General features: G+C 40.3%; 1 protein-coding gene across 2 annotated transcripts in view; it reads left to right on the top strand.

Moving 5' to 3' along the window:
* The window catches only part of ADCY8 (adenylate cyclase 8 (brain)), a 283,450-nt gene that overhangs the window by 166,839 nt on the left and 95,477 nt on the right, over window positions 1–21,134 (top strand). For both annotated transcript variants that reach the window (XM_011968626.1, XM_011968627.1), the window contains exon 8: window positions 13,526–13,723. In XM_011968626.1, the coding sequence (XP_011824016.1) occupies window positions 13,526–13,723 (198 nt within the window). The remainder of the gene's footprint in view (window positions 1–13,525; window positions 13,724–21,134) is intronic.

The following is a 21,134-nucleotide window of genomic DNA, read 5'->3' on the forward strand; positions in this document are numbered from 1 at the left end:
TATGTGCGTGTGTGGTGTGTATGTATATGTGTATGTATGTGTGGTGTGGTGTGTGTGTGGTATGTGTATGTGCGTGTGTGGTGTGTATGTATATGTGTATGTATGTGTGGGGTGGTGTGTGTGTAGTGCATATATATGTGTGTGTGGTATGTATGTCTATGTGTATGTATGTGTGGTGTGGTGTGTGTGTGTAGTGTGTATATATGTGTGTGTGTGTGGTGTGTGTATATGTGTATGTATGTGTGGGGTGTGTATGTGTATGTACATGTATTCACCCTCTCATATATATGGGTCTCATATATTTGAGTTACTCACCAGAGCTATTTAGAAATTTTATATGAAAACATCAGGAAATGACCAGATTCTGCTCCAGCTAAATTTTGGAAATCCTACCCAACCAAGAAGGATCTAATTGCCTGAGTGTCCTGGCATGATGATTGTTTGCCTGGAAAAAGGCAACACTAGGCAGCCTCTCACATGTGCCTAGTAGTAAAGCAAACAAACAACCATTTGACTTAGTCCCACTTGAGTTGGCAGGTGTTGAGGCCAGAAGAAAAGGAAATGTGAAGAGAGTGGAGGCTGGCTGGGTTGGCGAGCATGGTCAAAGAATATATTTAGGTTACTATATCTTCACCAATTCCAGCTGGGACTTTTCTTAGATCCTGTTCCCTGTATTTATTAGAAGAAAAGGAAGAATTCTCATCTGATCACCGTCCTGATTAAGACCTCCCTGTGGATCCAATGCTGAGCCTCAGGCTCCTCAGAGTGAACTGGTTAATTCTGTAGGCTGTGAGTCTTGTGATCTTTGAGTAAATCTCTGCAGGATTCAAAATCTGCACATATGATAGTGGAAGGGCCTGAAGAGAAACTGAGCAGAACTGAGTTGGAGCCAGATTTGTCCACTTGCTACTAAGAGACCTTGGACAACCACTTCTCCCCTCCAAGGCTCGGTGTCCTCATTTGTACAATAGCAAAACTGGACTGGATGATCCATCAATTCCTTTCAGCTCTGACATTGCCCTATTCAATTTCCTTACCTCAGACACAGGCTGCGAGACTGTGGCCATACTGGTGAGCCACATACACTTCAGAATTCTACCATCCATAAATAATTTACCAGGAAGCTATGGGGACATCCACTGTTTACAGTTATCTTACTGTAGGATAACAGCTATGCTTATCCTGGTGAACTGTCTTAAAACATGAATACCAAATTCAGCAACAGGAGCTAAAGAAAAAAAAATTTAAAAGTATTTGAGGTAAAATCTTACCTAACTAGGGAATGAAATTTACCCTTTTCTCTAAGCATTTCGGATACCTGAGTTATGATTTTATGTAGATAAACACCCAAACATCGTTATAGACATCATCACACTTTGCCTGCTTTCAAGCTCCTGTTTTCACTAGGGTCATTATGTTCTCTTATTGAGTGATACTGTTCCCTGGGATTTGATTTCTTTCCTTCTTGTTTCTGCCCCTAAATGGTGGATTCAAACTAAGTGGCAGGCCCCTTTTTTGTGAATATGAAGACATGCAAAAAAAATGCACTCTTTAAATTCAAACTCATTTTACTTTTATCATTCAGCTTGAGAAAGGCAATCCTATCAAAATGCTTATTTGTTCATTCATTCATTCAGACATGCATTTATCAACAGCTTACTGAGAAACCCCAGTCAAGTTCCAGGCTCTGGGGATAGAGAAATGAAGGTGGGGCAAGCACTCTAGAGCTTAGTTTGGTGGTGCTACTAAGAGGTCAGCAGGCTCACTGTGAACATTGTTACAATTATTGCAGAACAGAGTAGTAGATGAGGGAAAATTGATCTGAGTTAATCAGGAAATACCTTAAGCTGAGATCTACAGGCAAGCAGGAACTAAGCCAAGAATGAGGGAACAAGACCTTAGAACAAGGCTGGGCGCAGTGGCTCACGCCTGTAATCCCAGCACTTTGGGAGGCCGAGACGGGTGGATCACGAGGTCTGGAGATTGAGACCATCCTGGCTAACACGGTGAAAACCCATCTCTACTAAAAATACGAAAAAACTAGCCGGGCGAGGTGGCAGGTGCCTGTAGTCCCAGCTACTCGGGAGGCTGAGGCAAGAGAATGGCGTGAACCCGGGAGGCGGAGCTTGCAGTGAGCTGAGATCCGGCCACTGCACTCCAGCCTGGGCGACAGAGCGAGACTCTGTCTCAAAAAAAAAAAACCTTAGAACGAGAGAAAAAGCAAGTCCACCATCTCAGCCTGGGTTTCTTTGCTCAAGACCAAAGCACTGACTTTTCTTTCCCTACAGGGAATTCTGACCTGAAATTTCTGAAATTCCTCCCCCTAAAAACACCTGAAATACTGAATCTTGATCTTTAGAAAGGTGTGTTTTCAAAGGTAACTGCTTCTGTGATAAGTTACAGGATATCTAATTGTTCATATTCAATACAAATATGCAGAGAATCACAGGCATATTTTTCCCTACAGGTAATTTTTTTAACATCAGATCGCGTTTTGATGTTTATTAGATAAGACATTTGCGGACTTAGGGTCAAGAACATGGAAAGCTTTGGAAATTTTCCTGAAGTCAAGCTGCATTCTTCCGGTAACATGGCTTTTTCTGACAATGAAACTCCCCAGGCTGTCCTTAGCCCTGACTCTGAGGATAGCTGCTGAGTTCAGCCAGGGAGAATCATTAGTGGGATCTGGTTTTTCATTCTCTTTCAAAAGACAAGTGCATTTGAAGCTTTCCAGAGAACACTGAATGGATTAAGTAGGCAATTTGATCCATTTGCTTTGACTCATTATCCTTCCTTTCTCTGAAGTTCCTGGGGTAGACTAAGGTAGAAGAGATAAAGGTAGAGATAGGATTGAGGCTTATGTAGAACCACAGACCTGAAAAGTATACATTTAGGTTGTCAAGCATACATCATGCAGCCATGGTTACTCCCATGGCTGATAACCCGCTAAAACTTTTCTAAACAAGCGAATTGGACTCTTATTTTATGAGATATTGAGATGTTGTATGGGGAGTCATAAAACTGTGGGCTGACAAACAAGAACTAATAAATGTATAGCACTTTAAATATGTGAAGGGGAAAATGTATGATATTTTAAATATGAGAAGATAGGTAGGAAGAGAAAAAGCAAAAATCTGGATTCTTTTCCCCTGACTTATTTCCTCAATTTGAAAACAAAGAAGTGGGATTTATTTTCTGTCAATCTTGGTGTTCACTTTGCCAAGGACTGGGCCCAGATTCTTCAGTGTAAAATGTCTTCACTGAGCTACACCAGGATTGCTCTCATCTCTTTGCCACCAAGTGTAACTTTTATTGTTTGACACAGTGCAGTTCATATCGAGGAAGATTTTTCTTTCCAAGCAAAATTGCATTTGATGTGAGTGACTTTTCATTCCCATTTTTCAAGTAATTTTATATGTGCCCTGATCCACCAGTTTTCCTGCTCTACACAAACACCTGGGTTCTCCCCACTCTAAAGTGACTGAATTCTAGCCAGAGAAAAGATAACTGCTACTTTTGTTGGCCTGAACAGCCTCATCCTGATTACTTATATATGTACTTATTTTGACACCTTGTGCCAAAAGAGACTTACAGTAGCTTATCTTCAGTAAGCATACAGTATGGATGGAAGTTTTTGCAAGGTCCTCTTCTGTCTCAAGGATTCCCAAACTACTGTTGTGAATTTCAGGTTATGCACCACTAGATTTGGCAGTGTCTCTTCCTACTCTGTGACTTTTTTTTTTTCTTTTTCGAGACGGAGTCTCGCTCTGTTGCCCAAGCTGGACTGCAGTGGTGTTATCTCGGCTTGCTGCAAGCTCCGCCTCCCAGGTTCATGCCATTCTCCTGTCTCAGCCTCTGGAGTAGCTGGGACTACAGGCGCCCGCCACCACCCCCGGCTGGATAATTTTTTGTATCTTTAGTAGAGACGGGGTTTCACCGTGTTAGCCAGGATGGTCTCCATCTCCTGACCTCGTGATCCACCCGCCTCGGCCTCCCAAAGTGCTGGGATTACAGGCGTGAGCCACCGCGCCTGGCCCCCACTCTGTGACTTTTATGTTATCTTTAGTCCCCTAAAGAATCATGTCACACTGTGAGATGGTAAGGACTTTGGATACATTGTATGCAGTATCACCCACTCTGGACTTCATGTCTTGGGAAGACTTAAACACAGGACCACTCATAAGTGATAAGCCTGGAAATGAACACTCGGGATAATAAAAAGCCAGAAAAGCTAAACGAATTACACATTCTTATAGAAATATGTGTGTTGGGAAGGTTAGGGTAAAAGGAAGTAGAAGCCACAACTCCAAAGATGTAGCAATTTAGCTCTAACGTAGATGGTTTCTTCTTTTCCTGGTTTTGCCCTGACACAGCTGGTGAAAAGTAAGAGATGCAGATTCTTGAAGGTCAGTAATTTGTTGCTCCATTGGAACTAAATTAAGGAAAGCATTAATAACTACATTTGATTAGTAAATTGTATAAGAGGGGTCTGAAAAACCTCATACTGAGAAATTTAAAACACCAAACATGAGCAATTTATCAGCAACCCAAGGTGTAAGTTTTTCATCTGCCTAAATTAAAAGTTACTTCTGAACCTTCAAAGCTAAAATTTTAAATAATTCTATTTCAATTTTCCCAAAATTTCTATTAAGAAAACACAACCACAAACACACACACATAAACATGCACACCCACAAACACACAAATGTAAACATGCACACCCACAAACACACACACATCAACATGCACACCCCAACACACACACAAACATGCACACACAGAAGATTGCACACCCACAAAACACACAAACATGCACACCCACAAACACACACACATATAAACATGCACACACACACACACACACACACACACACCCCTTCTTTTCCCCATGGCATTGACACTTCTAAAAAAATCCCATCTTTGTTGTTCACAAGAAAATAGAGTAACGTAGGTCTGGATATATGTTTGTTTATTCATTTCCTGAGCTAAAATTCTCCAGTTGCCAACCCAAGGTCATTCAGTCAACAGGATAGTGGTCATCTCACCAACCACAGCCAATGACATTTCAACCCAGCTAATGCAGTGCTAGGAGATATTTCAATTCACACCTACCCTGTGGCCCTATGAACAAACCACTGACGTTTCAGTTTCTCTCTCCCCTACTTACGAGTCCCATGTGAATCCTGGCAGAAATCTTGCCTCTATTCCTAGATCATACCTTATCCCAGCACTTATACCATCCCTAATCCCGAGATGAAGTCCGTTTTGGAGTTTGCATATCTGTTCCACACATTACTACGGATGTGATACTTTAAAAGTTAAAAATTCAATTCAATTGACAATTTGCCTCAAATCGTATGGCGTCAAAGTGGTCAGATCTAAATGAGTGTGCCAAGTTCTGTTTCCTCCAATTCTGCAGAAGTTTAACAACATTTTTTGATTTAAAAAAATGACCCAAGTGTGTAATGTCTCAGTCATAATCACATTTCCCAAACTGAGATGAGAATCTTCTTTTTAAAGAGCCCAAAGAATGATATCAGAGGCAAGTGTCTAGGATTAGCTAATAGACTGGTGAAACAGAGTCAGGCAAGCTTCTCAGGCAGGCAGGCAGGCAAGCTTCTCAGGCATTGTCAGACCCCACTTGACCCAAGTTAACCTGGCTAGAGTCCTTAGGGCAAGTCTAAGGGAGAAAATCCAGAATGTTGGTAACTCCCTCTGTGAGGTCTGAGTCTTCTTATCCTGAGAGCTCTGCCCAATCACCTGGAATTGTGGTTGAGCCTGGAGATAAGCCACAGCTGACCACTTGCCCACATCACATCTCAAGAGAACCAGGAGAGTACATCTGGGTCTAAAGCCATGACCCAGAAGTAGGTTGAACTGAAGCAAGAGGCGAGGCATGTAATGTCAGGCAAAGCACACCAGGAAGACAACCTAGCATTGTGCTTGAATATCCTGGGACCTAAACCCCCAAATGAGTAAACTGTTTTCATGCTCCAGTTTGCCAATATTATTTGAAAAGCCAAGTGTCAGGTTGTGGGGTTCAAATGAGTCGCAAATGAGTAAGTGCCTACTGTGGTATCAGCCAGAGCTAGGGGCTCCTCCCCTGCCATTGTTTTATTTTCTTCATTCATAGACTGAAATTTCAGGACACCAAGGAACAAAAGTCCATCAAAGGATTTCACAGATTCCTTCATCCCTATCAAAGTTAGCATCCAGGCAATGGTTGGAAACTTCCAATTCTGCCTAAAGATGGGAAGCAACAATTTTCCAAATGGCCTAAGCCCCAGACTGACATCGTTTACTCATAACTGGGAAACCAGACAACAGAGGGGTGCTGAAATCCTACAGTAGGCTTATTAGAAATGTCTAGGCTAATATTTCAACAGAATGGACATTCTGACCCTTGTTATATCGTTTCCTGGAGCAGAAGCTATGAGACTATTATGAAAATTACTTAAACCGCTTTCCAAAGCAGAATCCCACAGACCTCCTCCCACAATAAGATCTCGTTAAACATTCATTTGCTTTTCTTGGAAAACAGATTACAGTGACATAAATATTCAAAAAATAAAAGGAAAAGTAAGCATGATTTTTAACTAAAAAAGCATCAAACAGATCATTTAGTTGTACCGTTTCATTTTCTCTTAGTATAGACAGGAAAAGTTGCAACAATCTTAACTAACATACCTTGCTTATGGGAAATCGTCCTATTCACTAGCACCTCCACTCCCATAAGAAGGAAAACTTGTTATAAGACAGGGTCTTGGAGATCTCATGTGGATGTTTTATCAAGGGCTCTCCAAGTCAATGTTTACTCAAATACCACTTAGCACTTTCTTACTAGGAAAATATTTCATCTCACATCTCCCCATTCCCAGATTTGAGAGAAAAAAAATTGTGCCATTTTCAAATATAACAAGCATTCTCCTGAGGTCCTCAATGCAAACCATTGTAGACTAGATCACCTTGAAGCTTTCCCAAGGTATAAGCTTTCTTAAGAATAAATGATAAGTATTTAAGATGATGGACACATTAACTAGGTTAATCCAATCATTGTACAACATATTCATATATCATATCACAATGTACCATATAATTGTATATTGTTATAATTTGTCAAAAAAAGAACACAAAATAACCCTTTTGAAAGTAGATGGCTTCTCTTCCAGGGGTTGGGCTGCCATTTTAGCAAACAGTAGAGAAAGAATTGCTGTAATGTGTACTGTTGGGGTACTCTTACTTAGGCTCACTGTTTTTCTTGTATCTGGCAGGACATAGGAAGTTCATAAGAACTAAAAGGTGGAACCTCTGCCTTTTCCATAACCCAAAGGCTGCAGGCAGCCAGTTTAAAACAGAGGTACAGAAGCTTCCAAGTTAGGCACAGAAACATGCTGCCACGGGGGTAATGGAAGCGTGCTCCAGGAATAGGTTGGGGAAGCTATTGGCCCTACCTATTTCTGAATGCAGATTCCAGCCTGAAACTGAAAACAAGCAGAGTCTCTGGGAAAGATTAAGACATCTCAGCATGAAAGACAGAAGCTGCACAGCCATGCCTTGAGATTGCTGAACTTGACGTTCTCTCTAGGTCTTTCCCATATCAGCAATGAGTTGGCCCACTCTGTGAGACCTCAGTCACAACCACTAGAGCTAAATCCGAAGACTACCACATGTGCCTTGTCAGGGAGCTAATAAGGAATAAAGTGCTTTCACTAATGACCTTAACCTCCTTCCACCAGCTGGCTCATGGAGAACACACAAACTGAAGTTAGCCCAGGTGGTGGTCCCAGAAAAGGCTCACGGTTACCACTTGCCAACCTGTGGTCTCTGGTGTGCTCTAGCAGCCAGCACTGGCAGGTAGTAATGGGAGTGACATTCTCTGGATTCCAAAAGTCTGAATAAAACCTCATATTGGCAAGCATCATTAGGCTGCCTTTAAAGGTCCTTGCTCTTGCTGGAATATTAACTGCACTGGTAGTGCCTTTTATCTCATGCTGAGAAAAACTAGGCATTTGATCAAATCGCAGGAAAATAAACTACTTCTTATTTAATACAGTATGGAAACAGAATCTTTCCAAAATTTGAAGTCCATTTTGGAGAGAACAGAAAAAAACTAAAGGGACTTTTGCAGCTAAAGACCAGAAACACTGCCCTGGGGACAATCTTCTTCTAGAGGCACTCAGCCTTTCATCTATCCATTCATTCATTCCTTCTTTTCATATACACTTATTATGAACCTAGCAAATATACCAGGGACTGGAGACTCAGTTATAGATAAAACACAGTGCCTGGCCTCAAGGAGATCATAGTCTAGAGAAACAATCACCTAATTAGGCAATTATAATGAATCATAGTAATTGTGATAAGGACAATTGCAGCCTCAGAGTAGGCTTCCTGGAGGACGTGATGTCTTATTTATTTTTTAAAGTAGCAGTAGGATACATGCCTAGATGCTACATGTTTTAATGTATAATATGAGTAATTACTTAATAGGTCAGATTATGTCAGGTGCCCAGACTCCACCACAAGGTCAGATACCACATGCATTGGGTCTGGTACTCTGTGAAGTAGTCCCCACAAGGCATGGACAAACTAAGAATTGTGCAATATGTAGAAACTATGTCACCTATGGAACAATTGGGGAAATAAATTTCCTGTGCCTAGTGAAGAAAGCTAAGGACACTGGAAAGCAGCCACATGGAGGGAGATGGATATAGACCTTGTTCAGAGATCAGAAACAGGTCCAGTGTGTGGAAATTGTGAATAATAGCATGGAAGAACTTTAAAGCACGGTTTCCCAAACAACATTCCATGAAACATATAGAGGCAATTCAAGAAAAGGGGGATTTGTGGTCAAAAAAGTTTGGAAGATGCAGAGTTTAAAAGTCTTATTTCTGCAGAACTTATCAGTGCCTTTATCTCAGTAAAGTATATTGAGATAGGAAGATATAAGAAATTTTTCATGCAGTAAACACATTTATTGTGGTTACAAAGTATTTAAGTGACTACAAAGTGTCAAGCTTTGTCATAGGCCTTGGGGACAAAGAAATGAACAAAAGAGACAAAATTAAGGTAAGGAGAAATGGCAGTAAACAAATAATGGATCTACATTTTCTAAAGTGATTGGTCCACAGAACCATTTTGTAATGAAGCTTCTCATCATTCTTGTGTTTCTTGAAACACATTTTTGAGAAAGAGTGAATTAGGAGGATCTAACAATGAATTAGATCACTCCAGTATTGTAACTATGTAAGCTGATTTGCAGTGTCTATAAGGATGCTTTACAGGGTCTTTTGAGATTTGAGTATATGATCCCTAAGACCTAAAATGTTTTTGACTCAATAAAACTGGATGTTTTTAGACAGTACACCTTCATCCTGCAATCTTGCTGGGAAGAATTATTTGCCATGACAAACTGGTGAATGAATACCAAATTTTATGACCACCCATGAAATGATAGGATCTGCAAGAAAAGTAGGATTTTACTAGGAACATAGATAAGAGACAAGTTCTAAAGAAGAGTATTCTGATCATAAACCAAATGATGAGCTTAAGAGGATTCATGACTTCCTCCAGCCCGTTCAAATGCAATTTACAAAGGGCTACCTGACCCTCTCATTATAATTTTCACCAGAACCCCCAAATTGTCAAGTATCAGAGATTCAGCTCAGATCATTTGCACTTTGATCTGTCTCAAGCACCTGTGAGGGAGGAAGCATTTACGGGAATACCTGAGGAGAGCACCAATCTCCATTAGGATAAATCTACTACGGTCTTCAACATCTTTTTGGGGAAAAACTCAGTCGTGAGAGGCCATCTCAGCTGCAAACTCTGCCATTTCTGCTGCTCCAACCTGACCTCCCAAATATCTAAGCACCAGCTAAAGTAAATGAATAGCATTATTTATTTATAACATCATTTATAACATTATATTATATTGCTGCTTCAGTCTGACATCTCAAATATCAAAAACACAAGCTAAGTATACACATACATATATTATATATAAATACAATATATACTTCAATCATACATTGAAGCATACATTCAAATATATGTATTCAATTATATATATATTATATTATAGTCAAGTATTATGGCATTTTCCATTTTCTTCCATTTCATCCATTTGTTTTTCCTATTCTTTAGCCAATTGTTGAAGGTGTTTATATGAAAGAACCGTCTCAACATTTGGAGGTCAATTTAATACTGGAATCATTATTTGGAAGCTTATGCTATTTTTAAACATGATCTCAGTCTAGCTCACACTGGTGCTGTAAGTCTTAAAAAGAGAAAGCCTTATTCTATTAAAAATAGCTCATTCCAGTATGACTCTAATGACACCAAATAGACAAATAAGGAAAGTTATACCTGTCTCCACTACTGACTACAAATGAATCACTGTGAATATATCAGTGTATGGATTTTTTATGTTGGTAACATTATCCCACTGAAGGTGACGTCTTAGTGGTCATTACAAATGACTAATGAGATAGAGGGGTATCACAGATGATCCCAAATCATAGTCACCCCCAAAGACATGTATGCTTTGCAGTGTACTGGGAATTAAATGAAAGCAGATGATTTCCTGATGTCCCTTTCTAGTTTCAATTTGCTTGCCATCTTGAGTTAATGATGGTCTTCCCTTAAGCACATATACCCGTAAGAAGTGAGGTAGGTGCTAGAGAGGTTGCTGGCCAAACAGCACATGTAATTGTCACATGTAATTGACAGAGGAAATTATCAGAAAAAAAAAAATACCACTGAAAATTGACTACCTGCATAAAATGCTAGGAAAACACTTGCAAAGAATGAAAATAACTACATGGGCAAGAAAAGAATTCTCCACCACATTGTTGACATTTTGATGAAAGGAGCTCCCTCCCATTACCCATAACTTGGTGGTGGTGATGAAAGAAAGAAGAATGACTCTAAATTTCTCTCTCATTTGAAGCAACCACATAGACAGCCAATAGAATGTGGAGAGGAGCAGGGGAGCTTCGAAAGGAGGAGATTTCATTGGTCTCTGTCCTACAGAAGTGGCCAATGGCAGCAGAATCCTTCTCTGAATGGACGGCTGAATACAGCACAGGCAACCAGGAAGCAATGTCTATTCCTAATTTCCAAATGTCCTCTACATACCAGTATCGGTTCCTGCTAACATTTTCACCAGTTTACATCAATAGGAGAAAAATAAGAACAAAGTAGATAGTTATTTATTAAACTAAATGTATTCAATGTAAAGGACTGTCTTTTATTCTGAGATTGCATCATTCCTGTTGAGGAAAAAAAAAAAATGCCCTTTCTTCTATTACATAATGGTCACATTAAAGAGCTGTAGTTCCTACTGCTGTTGCTACTGCTGCTGCTGCTGCTGCTGCTGCTACTGTAATTTAAACAAATTAGTCCCCAAACTATTTTTTGAAACTTCCCTCCTCTGTGAAATCCAAAAGTCTTAGAGTCACTGAAGGCATAAGGCACTGGTAGAGTGGATAAGCTCAATTTAGTTCATAGAAGGAAAACCATATACAAATAAAAATATCAGACAGTGAGAGATGCCTAACTATGAATGTGCTTAGATGTAGCAGATTTCATCTCCAGCTGTTAGACCCAGTTCCAAGCACTTACAAGGGCATCCTGGCATCCCAAGGTCAGAATGTATGGTCAGACAAGGACAGCTGGACTGTCATTTCCATCTTCTCTCCAAGATGGAAAATGGAGTTTTATCATGTTCCATGCCATAGGAAAAACACTTCTGCCCAAAAAAACAATGGGAAATCCACCAAGTGGCCAACAGTTCAGCTTCCTTTGCTTTCTGGGATGCTGTACTAATGGCATTTAATTCCAGGGGCTAAACTCTCTGGCCCCACATGTATCCTGCTGTTCAATTATCTGGAACATTGGTTCTTGCTTCCTTGTCTCTGCTCCAGCCCTTCTCCTAACATGCCTCCCCCTAACATCTATTTTTTTCGCTGTAGTAGTCTCCTTGGTACTCAGAGCTGAAATTACATGCTTCAGTGCCCTAAGCGCATATATTTTGCTTTCTCATGTTAGCACATGCAGCTCTATTCTTTATTCTAGGGCTGGAGAAGAGGGTTTCAGTAAATTCTAGCCATGATGAGCCCTGCTACAGAACGCTTTAGAGGCTTTGAATTTATGTTACATTGATTATCTTCATGAAGGTTAAAATGAAGGGTTCAACAACACCATAGGGAGAATCCTTATGGGGTGGGCTGGATGGCTTCACAGAGGTCAAAGCTCCTGACTCCAGCTGTGGTCCTGGAGTCAACAGATCTGGCTTGGCAGCAAATGGGCAAGTCTCTCTGAGGCTCATCCATATCTGAAGGTTTGGCAAGAGGATCTGCAAGGTCCTATGTCACCTCTCACAGGCTGCCATTTGATGACTCTATAATCTTATCTTCGTCTAGCCTGTGTTCTAAACATAGCCAAGCTGAGAAGCTGGCAGAGAAAAGCAAATGCAGTGAGTGTGTATAGAGGCAGAGAATTTTCACTTCTTTACTCACTCTACAGATGCGTGGCATCCTCTACTTTCCCTCAAGAAAATCTGTTGGAAGGATGGGTTGAGCTTCCTTATCCCTATATCCCTTCAGGTCCAACTCACATTTTTTTTTTTTTTAAATCTAAGAAGCTGCCTTAAATTGGTGCTGTGAGTGAACACTGCATTTGGCTAGATCCAGCCAGTTAATCTTATCATGGCTGCTAAATCACCAGGAGAAAAGGTCTCCCTGCCAAACCGGGTGTGTCTTTGTAAGCCAATGCAGTTTCTGCATCCATGTATTCATATCCAGTGACCAACCATGGTGGTTATGCCTTTCCCCGTCTCATGCTGTGTAACCCTGTGAAATGGTGGGAGGCTGCAACTTACTTGCATTTTTTACCCAAAAGAAATTACACACATATATCTATATGAATATATAGATATATAATGGCCTATGCTGAGGGAGGGACATATTAACAAAGTAAAAAATTTAACAATCTTTGTCAAGTTTAAGGAGCAGATCCTGGCACATTTGGCTGTCTTTCTATGAGTGATGCTAAAAAAAAATGCAAGCCGTAAGACCCCAAGACTCTCCACCACCATTAAATGAAAGGTCACACGAAAATGTGGAATCTACTCAGTTGGAGATGATCATTTTTGTGGACTTTTAATATATATTTACTTTCCGTTATTTTTTTGGTTCTCTTTCTCTCATACCCAGGTTGTGCCTGGTTAGAGAAAGGGTCTTGATTAACATTTCTAAGCCAACAACTCTCCAAATACCTCAACCAAAGGAATTCAGTGTGCCTACATAGAGAAAAGGGAAGTGTCCCTCTGGATGTGATATTTTGCCAGGTTGTATTTCTCTGCACCAAATGCTATCAGATCAACTTCTGTAGGTTTCACTGAATACAACTGCATGGAATGCTATTACTGTTTGCAATGCAACATGATCTAAAAACATTGCATTTCTTTTTTATCTAAAGGGGACTAGCAGGTTTATTGTGTTTGCATGTGCTTTCCCCCTAGACTCTGGCTGCCCTAACAAGAAATTCAATAAATCTGCTTCCAAACCATCTTGCACAAGCTTTGCATGTCCAGTCTGGGCCTGAGGAAATTAACAAGAGAATAGAACATACCATCGACTTGCGGAGTGGCGATAAATTGAGAAGAGAGCATATCAAGCCATTCTCACTGATGTTTAAAGACTCCAGCCTGGAGCACAAGGTAGAGCTGGGTCTACACAGTGGCTCTTTTTCTGAGTTAATTGTGTTAAATGTTCATGGGACTGGAGAGAGAGCCCAGGGGCTGTGGTTTTGGTTTCTTTGTTTGTTTGCTTTGGTTTGGTTTGGTTTGGTTTGGTTTGGTAGTGTCTTCTATTTTTCTCCTTGAAAATCATGAGTAGACTGAAGGCCATGAAAGGAGATGCAAGTTAGATTAAGAGAGCATCAGCTTGCTCTTTAAGGAAAAGAGGACTCAAAGAACAAAACCTCTTTTAACTCAGTAAGCATCAAAAGAGTTTCTTCCACTTTGAGATTATTAAGCCAAGTGGCATTAATAGCCACTTACCTTTGCTTTTAGATGAATTCACATCAGCTGCAACCATTTTAACACAATTATGAAGGCACCCAATAACTTGATGTAAGCATCAGTGATAAACACTGTCTTTCTTAGACTTTAGATATCTATTCTCCCGTCTTCCCAATTGTCTGCTGACCTAGGCCTAGTAGAAAGAAGATGGGTTGTGGATTTAGAGTCAAATTTGAATTCCACCTCTGCCACTTTCTTGCTGTGTGACCTTAGATAAGTAAAGTAACCTCTCTGAGCATGAGTTCCTCTCTGTACGATGAGGAAAATGAATGCACCTACCTCACAGTTAATATGGCAGTCTTCAGGGCAATACCTTGATTAGGTAAAGTGTTCAAGGATGGCAGCTATCATCATATTAATGATGACTTTTCCATTCCCCTCCCCCACCTCAGCTTTGAACTGGAGAGGGGAGTGGGCAGATGGGGTGCCGACCCTGCTTAACTGGGTTGCTCCTTTGCGCTGATGGAAGCTGACAGACCTTCCTTGACTGAGCACAAGAGGTGCCTGGCATCTGCAGGAGCCTCAGGCAGGAACAGCAGGGAATCTACAAGCAAATTTCTGGAGTTTGATTCAATACTCTGTAAAGCTCCAGTGAGCAATTTTTTTGTAAGTTTGTTCAGCTGCCTGGGAGATTTGCTTTCCTTAGTTCAGAGAATTCACAATTCTGTGCACATACACCATTCCCAATGAGCTTCTTTGATAACTACCTCAGGATTGCAGACTCCAAAATTAATACCTTCACCTACAGTTCCCAATTTGAGATGGATTGGGTCTATGTACTAACAAAACAAAAGGAAAAGAAACATTTTGCCTCCCTCAATCCCCCACAAAAAAACTAACAGACACACTTCTCTTATTCATCATACGATTAAGGGCTTAAGGACCAAAATAAATGCATTTTCTTTCCTAGTTACTGCATTGAAGAAGCTAGGATGAAGAGCTGATGGCTTTACAAAGAATCTTCTCAATTAGCTTGTGTAAATGCCTGTGTCCAGAGCTATACAAAACGCTTTTATTTATTTTTGCTAAAGACGCACTTGTCTTACTAATAACCTAACCCCTGCATACTACAGATAGTTTCTAGTGTGTTTTATTTAATAGCATTCACATCTCATCTGCAGCCATCTGGTATTGGACCAGAAATGGACCTAAGGGAGGCACAGCATGCCTGAGGTTGATTTCTGTGACCAGGGAAGATTCTTCTAGAAGAGCCAAAGGACAGCACCCTGAACAAACATGGGACTTGCCCATTGACAGTTTAGCCACAGACCACCTAACCTGTGCTAAGCATTACATGGGTTCCCCAGTGGTGACGGCAACAGCACATATCAGAAAAACGATCACTTCTCTTCTGTCACAGAGATATTCTTCATTGACTCTTGCTCTGAGATCATCTCTAGGGACTGTGTTACTGCTGAGCAGAGAATATATCACAAGTAACATTCATTGGGTATTTACCAAGTACCAGGCACTATTTCTAAGCTGCCTGCATAAATCAACTGACAACAACAGTAATATAAAGTAGATGTTATTATGAACCTCATTTTATACTTGATGAAAGAAGACATGGAGAAATTATTATGAAGTTTTCCCAAAGTCAAACTGTCAGAAAGGGACTAGAATCTGCGCCCACCATGATGCCATAGCCACTGCTCTTTTCTGTTGACTATGCTGCCTCTGCCAGGAGTTCCCAGGACTTGATTTCCCAGGGTTTCGTACGAAGTAGACAACACTGTTCTGTCTTCATTTTCCTTTTGTCAAACTTTGGATGCAGTGGGAGGCATAGAGAGGGAGTTTACAGGACAGGCTAAGTAGGAAAGCGTTCTAGAGCCATAACAAAATTAAAACAAGGCTTTCAAACACATAGGATTCCAGAATCAGAAAATAGCATTAATATGCAGTTCCTCTGTGCTTGCTGTTAGATATGTCAGTTTACTATTCCACTTACAGAAGAGAAAACTAAACTTCCAAGAGGTTAAGTAGAGACCTTAGATCTCAAAATCCAGCTACCATATTTCATTCACGCTAAGGTGTCATCAACTGTGAGATGCTCTATTTTCTATACAGCACTCAGAAAGGAAAAAGAAACTCAATATGGGTTTCTAAGAGGAAACACACACTAATAAACTGGGCTTACACCCTCAGGGTAAGGATGTGGGGGGACTGAGGCTGGTAGGACATCCCCCTTAGGCAAGGGCAGTGAGGAAACCCACATGCCTATATCCTGGTATTGATTAAATAAAGGGAAGAAGCTTCCCAAGAATTTAAACTCCAAAATGGAATCTGCATAGGTTTGCTGCATGGATTTACACTTAGAATGTGGACAAAAAAAGAAAAATTATCAGAGAATTTAATTTAAAATGATCCTGGGTTAATATTGCCACCTGGTGACCACAGAAGCAATTGCAAACCTCCCTGGAAGGAACTCAAGATTTTAGGATTCCCTTGATAATAAGGTGCATGCTGATTTCAGAGATGTTAAAGTGCACATTTTAAGGAAAATTGCACATTTTTAGTAAGAATATATATCTTAGAATTTTAAAAATACATACAATATTTATGATTCTAAAGCCTCTTCTGTTCCCACTGCCCTACCCTTCTTCTTGGGAACAAGCCTGGACCATAAAAGTATGTTTTCTGAAAGGAAAAATGGAAATGGAAATAATTGTTCCTTTGCAATCTTTGTAGGAAAGAAAAGGCTTTATTCTGTTTGAACAATAAGAAGATACATGAATGAGGGAATGCGTTTGCCTTTCCACCTTTATGAGAACACTGAAATGTTTAAACACTGAAATGAACAAAGCTCCATTGAAATGTACAGAAATATCATTCAGACATTCCCTGGTCACATTTGCCTATAATAATTGGCATACTTATCCACAACACTATGTGAAACAGGACTTTTATGTACTTCATGGTATTGCATAAATACCTGTTGAATGAATAAGGAAATGAATAAAGACTCAGTTTAAGAAGGTTAGATAAGACTGCCTCACCCCCTGTAGCTGTTAGCAGGATATTTTTTGTGAACTCTAAGAGCCGAAAGGCATGGGTCAATTTTGATGTGACTCTTTTCAGTGGAGTTTCAGCAGAGAATAAAAGTTCTGTGTACTCCCTGCCGTGGAATTTCAAAGGTGGCTCACTCCCTGCTCCCTCACAGGAGTCTTTTGAGTTAAGCTTCAGAACAGTGTGCTCATGACTCATGTAGCTTAGCAAACACATCTTTCCTTCTCTAGTCCTTGGATTCTTTATCTGTGAAATGAGGACATTGGACAGCTCCTGACCACTTCAGCAGATAATGCCATAAATCTATGAATTTCCTATGACCATGGTGGCCATATGTCCTGGTTTGCCTGGGAGAGTAGAAGATGCCTATTTTTACAATGTGAAATTAGTATCACCTCCCTTCACTCTCAAAAATCACCCAGTGTGGATGATATGTAACAGGTCATGTGACCCAAGGCTTGGGCCTCAGCCAGGTTAGAATTAGTGACTCAACAGCTTCCTTCACTACCCAGCCAATCATCAGGACTTTCTAAGCAGACCTCTGGATAGTGGAGAGGGGACCTATTCCAGTTGCCAAAGGCCTTCCTCAGCTCCTCCCACATTTCACAGATGAATCCTTTGCCCTTCTTTAGTCAGGCTAAATATTTCCTAAGTGGCCTTACAGATCTCATGGGCAAGCACAAATCACAACTATAGTAAAGAGATATAGAAAACATAATGTGTCTGTCAGATGCTACCAATCATATTGGTATTTCCTTATTGAGCATTCCTATTTGATATTTTCTTATTAATAGAAGAATGCATTTTCACTAATAAAAGTTGATACTAAGTATAAGGCAAAAAAGAAAAAAATGAAATCTGTTTGGATCTTTCAACCCAGGGTAACCACTGTTACCATTCTGGCATCTGTCATTCTGGTCTTTCATGAGTGTGAATCTACAGACTTACGTACACAACCATATTTGTCCATTTTCATGCTGCTGGAAAAGACATACCTAAGATGGGGCAATTTACAAAAGAAAGAGGTTTATTGGACTTACAGTTCCACATGGCTGGGGAGGCCTCACAATCATGGTGGAAGGTGAAGGAGGAGCAAGTCACATCTTACGTGGCTGGCATCAGGCAAAGAGAGAGCTTGTGCAGGGAAACTCCCATTTTAAAAACCATTATATCTCATGAGACCAATTCACTATCATGAGAACAGCACAGGAAAGACCCACCCCCATGATTCAGTCATCTCCCACTGGTCCCTCCCACAACATGTGAGAATTAGGGAGCTACAAGATGAGATTTGAGTGGGGACACAGAACCAAACCATATCAACAACTTTTATAAAAATAGACCACTGTATGCACAGGGCATTGTAACATAGTGCTAAACATTCTTTGCTTGAGCTTTTTTCCCCATAATTAAATCTTCAATTACACAGTGATTTTAGTATTTACATACTATCTCATTGCACATTTTAACCATTTCAGGCTTTTTAAAAAAGTTTTTCACTGTTATAAATTACAAATTGTGTTGTAATGACTATTCTCATAATTAAGTTATGCATTTTTACTTATTTATTTTTTAGGATAAAATCCTAGCGGTGGGTGAAAGAGAATTCACATTTAAAAATATTTAATAGTCATTTTGAAATTGCCTTCAAAAATTGTGCTTACACTTTTTTAAAAATTGTCAATTTGATAAGAAGTAAAAAGCAGCACCAGCCTGGCATTTCTGTTTTTATTTTTAAAATTATTATTGCAGTTGAAGGGTTGTCAGTACATATTTTGGCCTTTATATTTCTCCTTTTGTGACTTGCACGTTTCTCATACCTTAATGGTATGATTTACACAATTGTCTTCATCGCCCATCTATTATTGCAGTGCTCACCTTTGTCTTTTTGATTTGTGAGCCTTCTTTACACACTGAGGAACTTAACCTTTTGTGGGATCACTTATCTTGGGCCCTTCCATTTTCAGAGCACTTACAAGAAGGTGATGTTTCTCAGCCTCTGGTCCTCACTTCTCTTCTGGGAAAGGACACTGAATTAGGCTTAGGATAGGGAAGACAATTAATTACATTTACTTATGGATGTTTCCAAGGCAGAGTAGCCAGCCCAAAACCTTTAGCGTCTTAGGGGAGCTTAGTAACATAGGAACACTTATTTGGAATTATTTCATTAAGCTAAGTGTTCAAAAAACAATGTTAGGCCGTGCGCGGTGGCTCAAGCCTGTAATCCCAGCACTTTGGGAGGCCGAGACGGGCGGATCACGAGGTCAGGAGATCGAGACCATCCTGGCTAACCCGGTGAAACCTAGGATAGGGAAGACAATTAATTACATTTACTTATGGATGTTTCCAAGGCAGAGTAGCCAGCCCAAAACCTTTAGCGTCTTAGGGGAGCTTAATAACATAGGAACACTTATTTGGAATTATTTCATTAAGCTAAGTGTTCAAAAAACAATGTTAGGCCGTGCGCGGTGGCTCAAGCCTGTAATCCCAGCACTTTGGGAGGCCGAGACGGGCGGATCACGAGGTCAGGAGATCGAGACCATCCTGGCTAACCCGGTGAAACCCCGTCTCTACTAAAAAATACAAAAAACTAGCCGGGCGAGGTGGCGGGCGCCTGTAGTCCCAGCTACTCGGGAGGCTGAGGCAGGAGAATGGCGTAAACCCGGGAGGCGGAGCTTGCAGTGAGCTGAGATCCGGCCACTGCACGCCAGCCTGGGTGACAGAGCGAGACTCCGTCTCAAAAAAAAAAAAAAAAAAACAATGTTATCACCTTAGAATAAGGTGACTTCCTCATCTTGAATAAAGATTAAGATATGTTTAATATATACTTCAAAATTGATTGGGTAACTATGCTTTGGATATGGGCATTTTTGTGGGTAAAGTGTTATAATCAAGCCATATCAAGGAAGATTAAAGTTCCTTCCTTCTTTTAATGCTGATATTTTTCCTCTTGATTCTTAATTGTTTCGAGAAAAGGCATCCTTTGTCCTTATGACAAATTTATGTACTAAAACTCTTTTCATCTCAGGCTAAGAGCTTTCAAACTTAAGAATCATCTGGGGATCTCGTTTGAAATGCAGGTACCATCCCATCACTCTGCCCCCAAAATTCTGATTTGGCAAGAAGACCTGCATTTTGGTAGACATTCTTTTTTGGATTTTGTTATTCTAGGTTGTTGGCCATCTTTCTTTGTCCTCCTTGATTGAGCGTGAGACTCAGGCTGGTCACTTGTCTCATGTCTTCAGAGATCAGCTTACATCAAAAGTCCCCAGATCCTCATTCAAGGGTAATATAGCTTTTAACAAATCTAGAGGAGATGGCTCCATGAGGCTAATAATGGCTTCAGGGCCACAGTATTTGGAATCGACTAGACCTCAGTTCAAGTCCCACTTTGGAAATAGAAGTGGGCATAAAGGACAGCTGATTAGTTTACTGATCAATAATGGGTAATGACAAGTTGATATCTTTCTGTCACTCAAACGGATACCCACACACATATATAAAATCCTTATTTTGCTCACCAGTATTTAGTCTTTGCTGAAAGACAGAGGAAAGAACATAGACTGCCTGACTTGAACCTAGTTCCAACCAGTTACTGGTTGGGTGATACGAAGCAAGGGGCTTGATCTCATTGAAATGAGTATGATTGTCTGCCCTTAGGGGTTGTCGTGAAAATTAAATGGCACAATATTCATATAACAGAAGTTTGAATAAATGCAATAGTCTTTCTTTTCCCTTGTCTTTCTAATTAATCCTCTGCCAACCCAAACCTGCACAAGGCAAGACCCTTTTTAAGATAAATCTCACGCTTCTCCTAGAGCTTTTTCTAAAATAAATAAATAAATAAATAAAAAATAAATAAATAATAACAGTACTTCATTGAAAATGGTGGTGGGAAGGGCCAATCTTAATGTGTCTTGTATTCCAGGGTACTAGGGTTCCACCCTTCATTAATCTAAGCAAGTACAGCCTTGTAACTCATTGGAAGAGGTGCTTCCATCAATCTCCCAGGATCACAGGAGCACAAGCAGTGACCACCTTG

The sequence above is a fragment of the Mandrillus leucophaeus genome, unplaced genomic scaffold (genome assembly GCF_000951045.1).
Source record: "Mandrillus leucophaeus isolate KB7577 unplaced genomic scaffold, Mleu.le_1.0 Scaffold851, whole genome shotgun sequence".
In the NCBI taxonomy this organism is placed as follows: Eukaryota; Metazoa; Chordata; class Mammalia; order Primates; family Cercopithecidae; genus Mandrillus; species Mandrillus leucophaeus.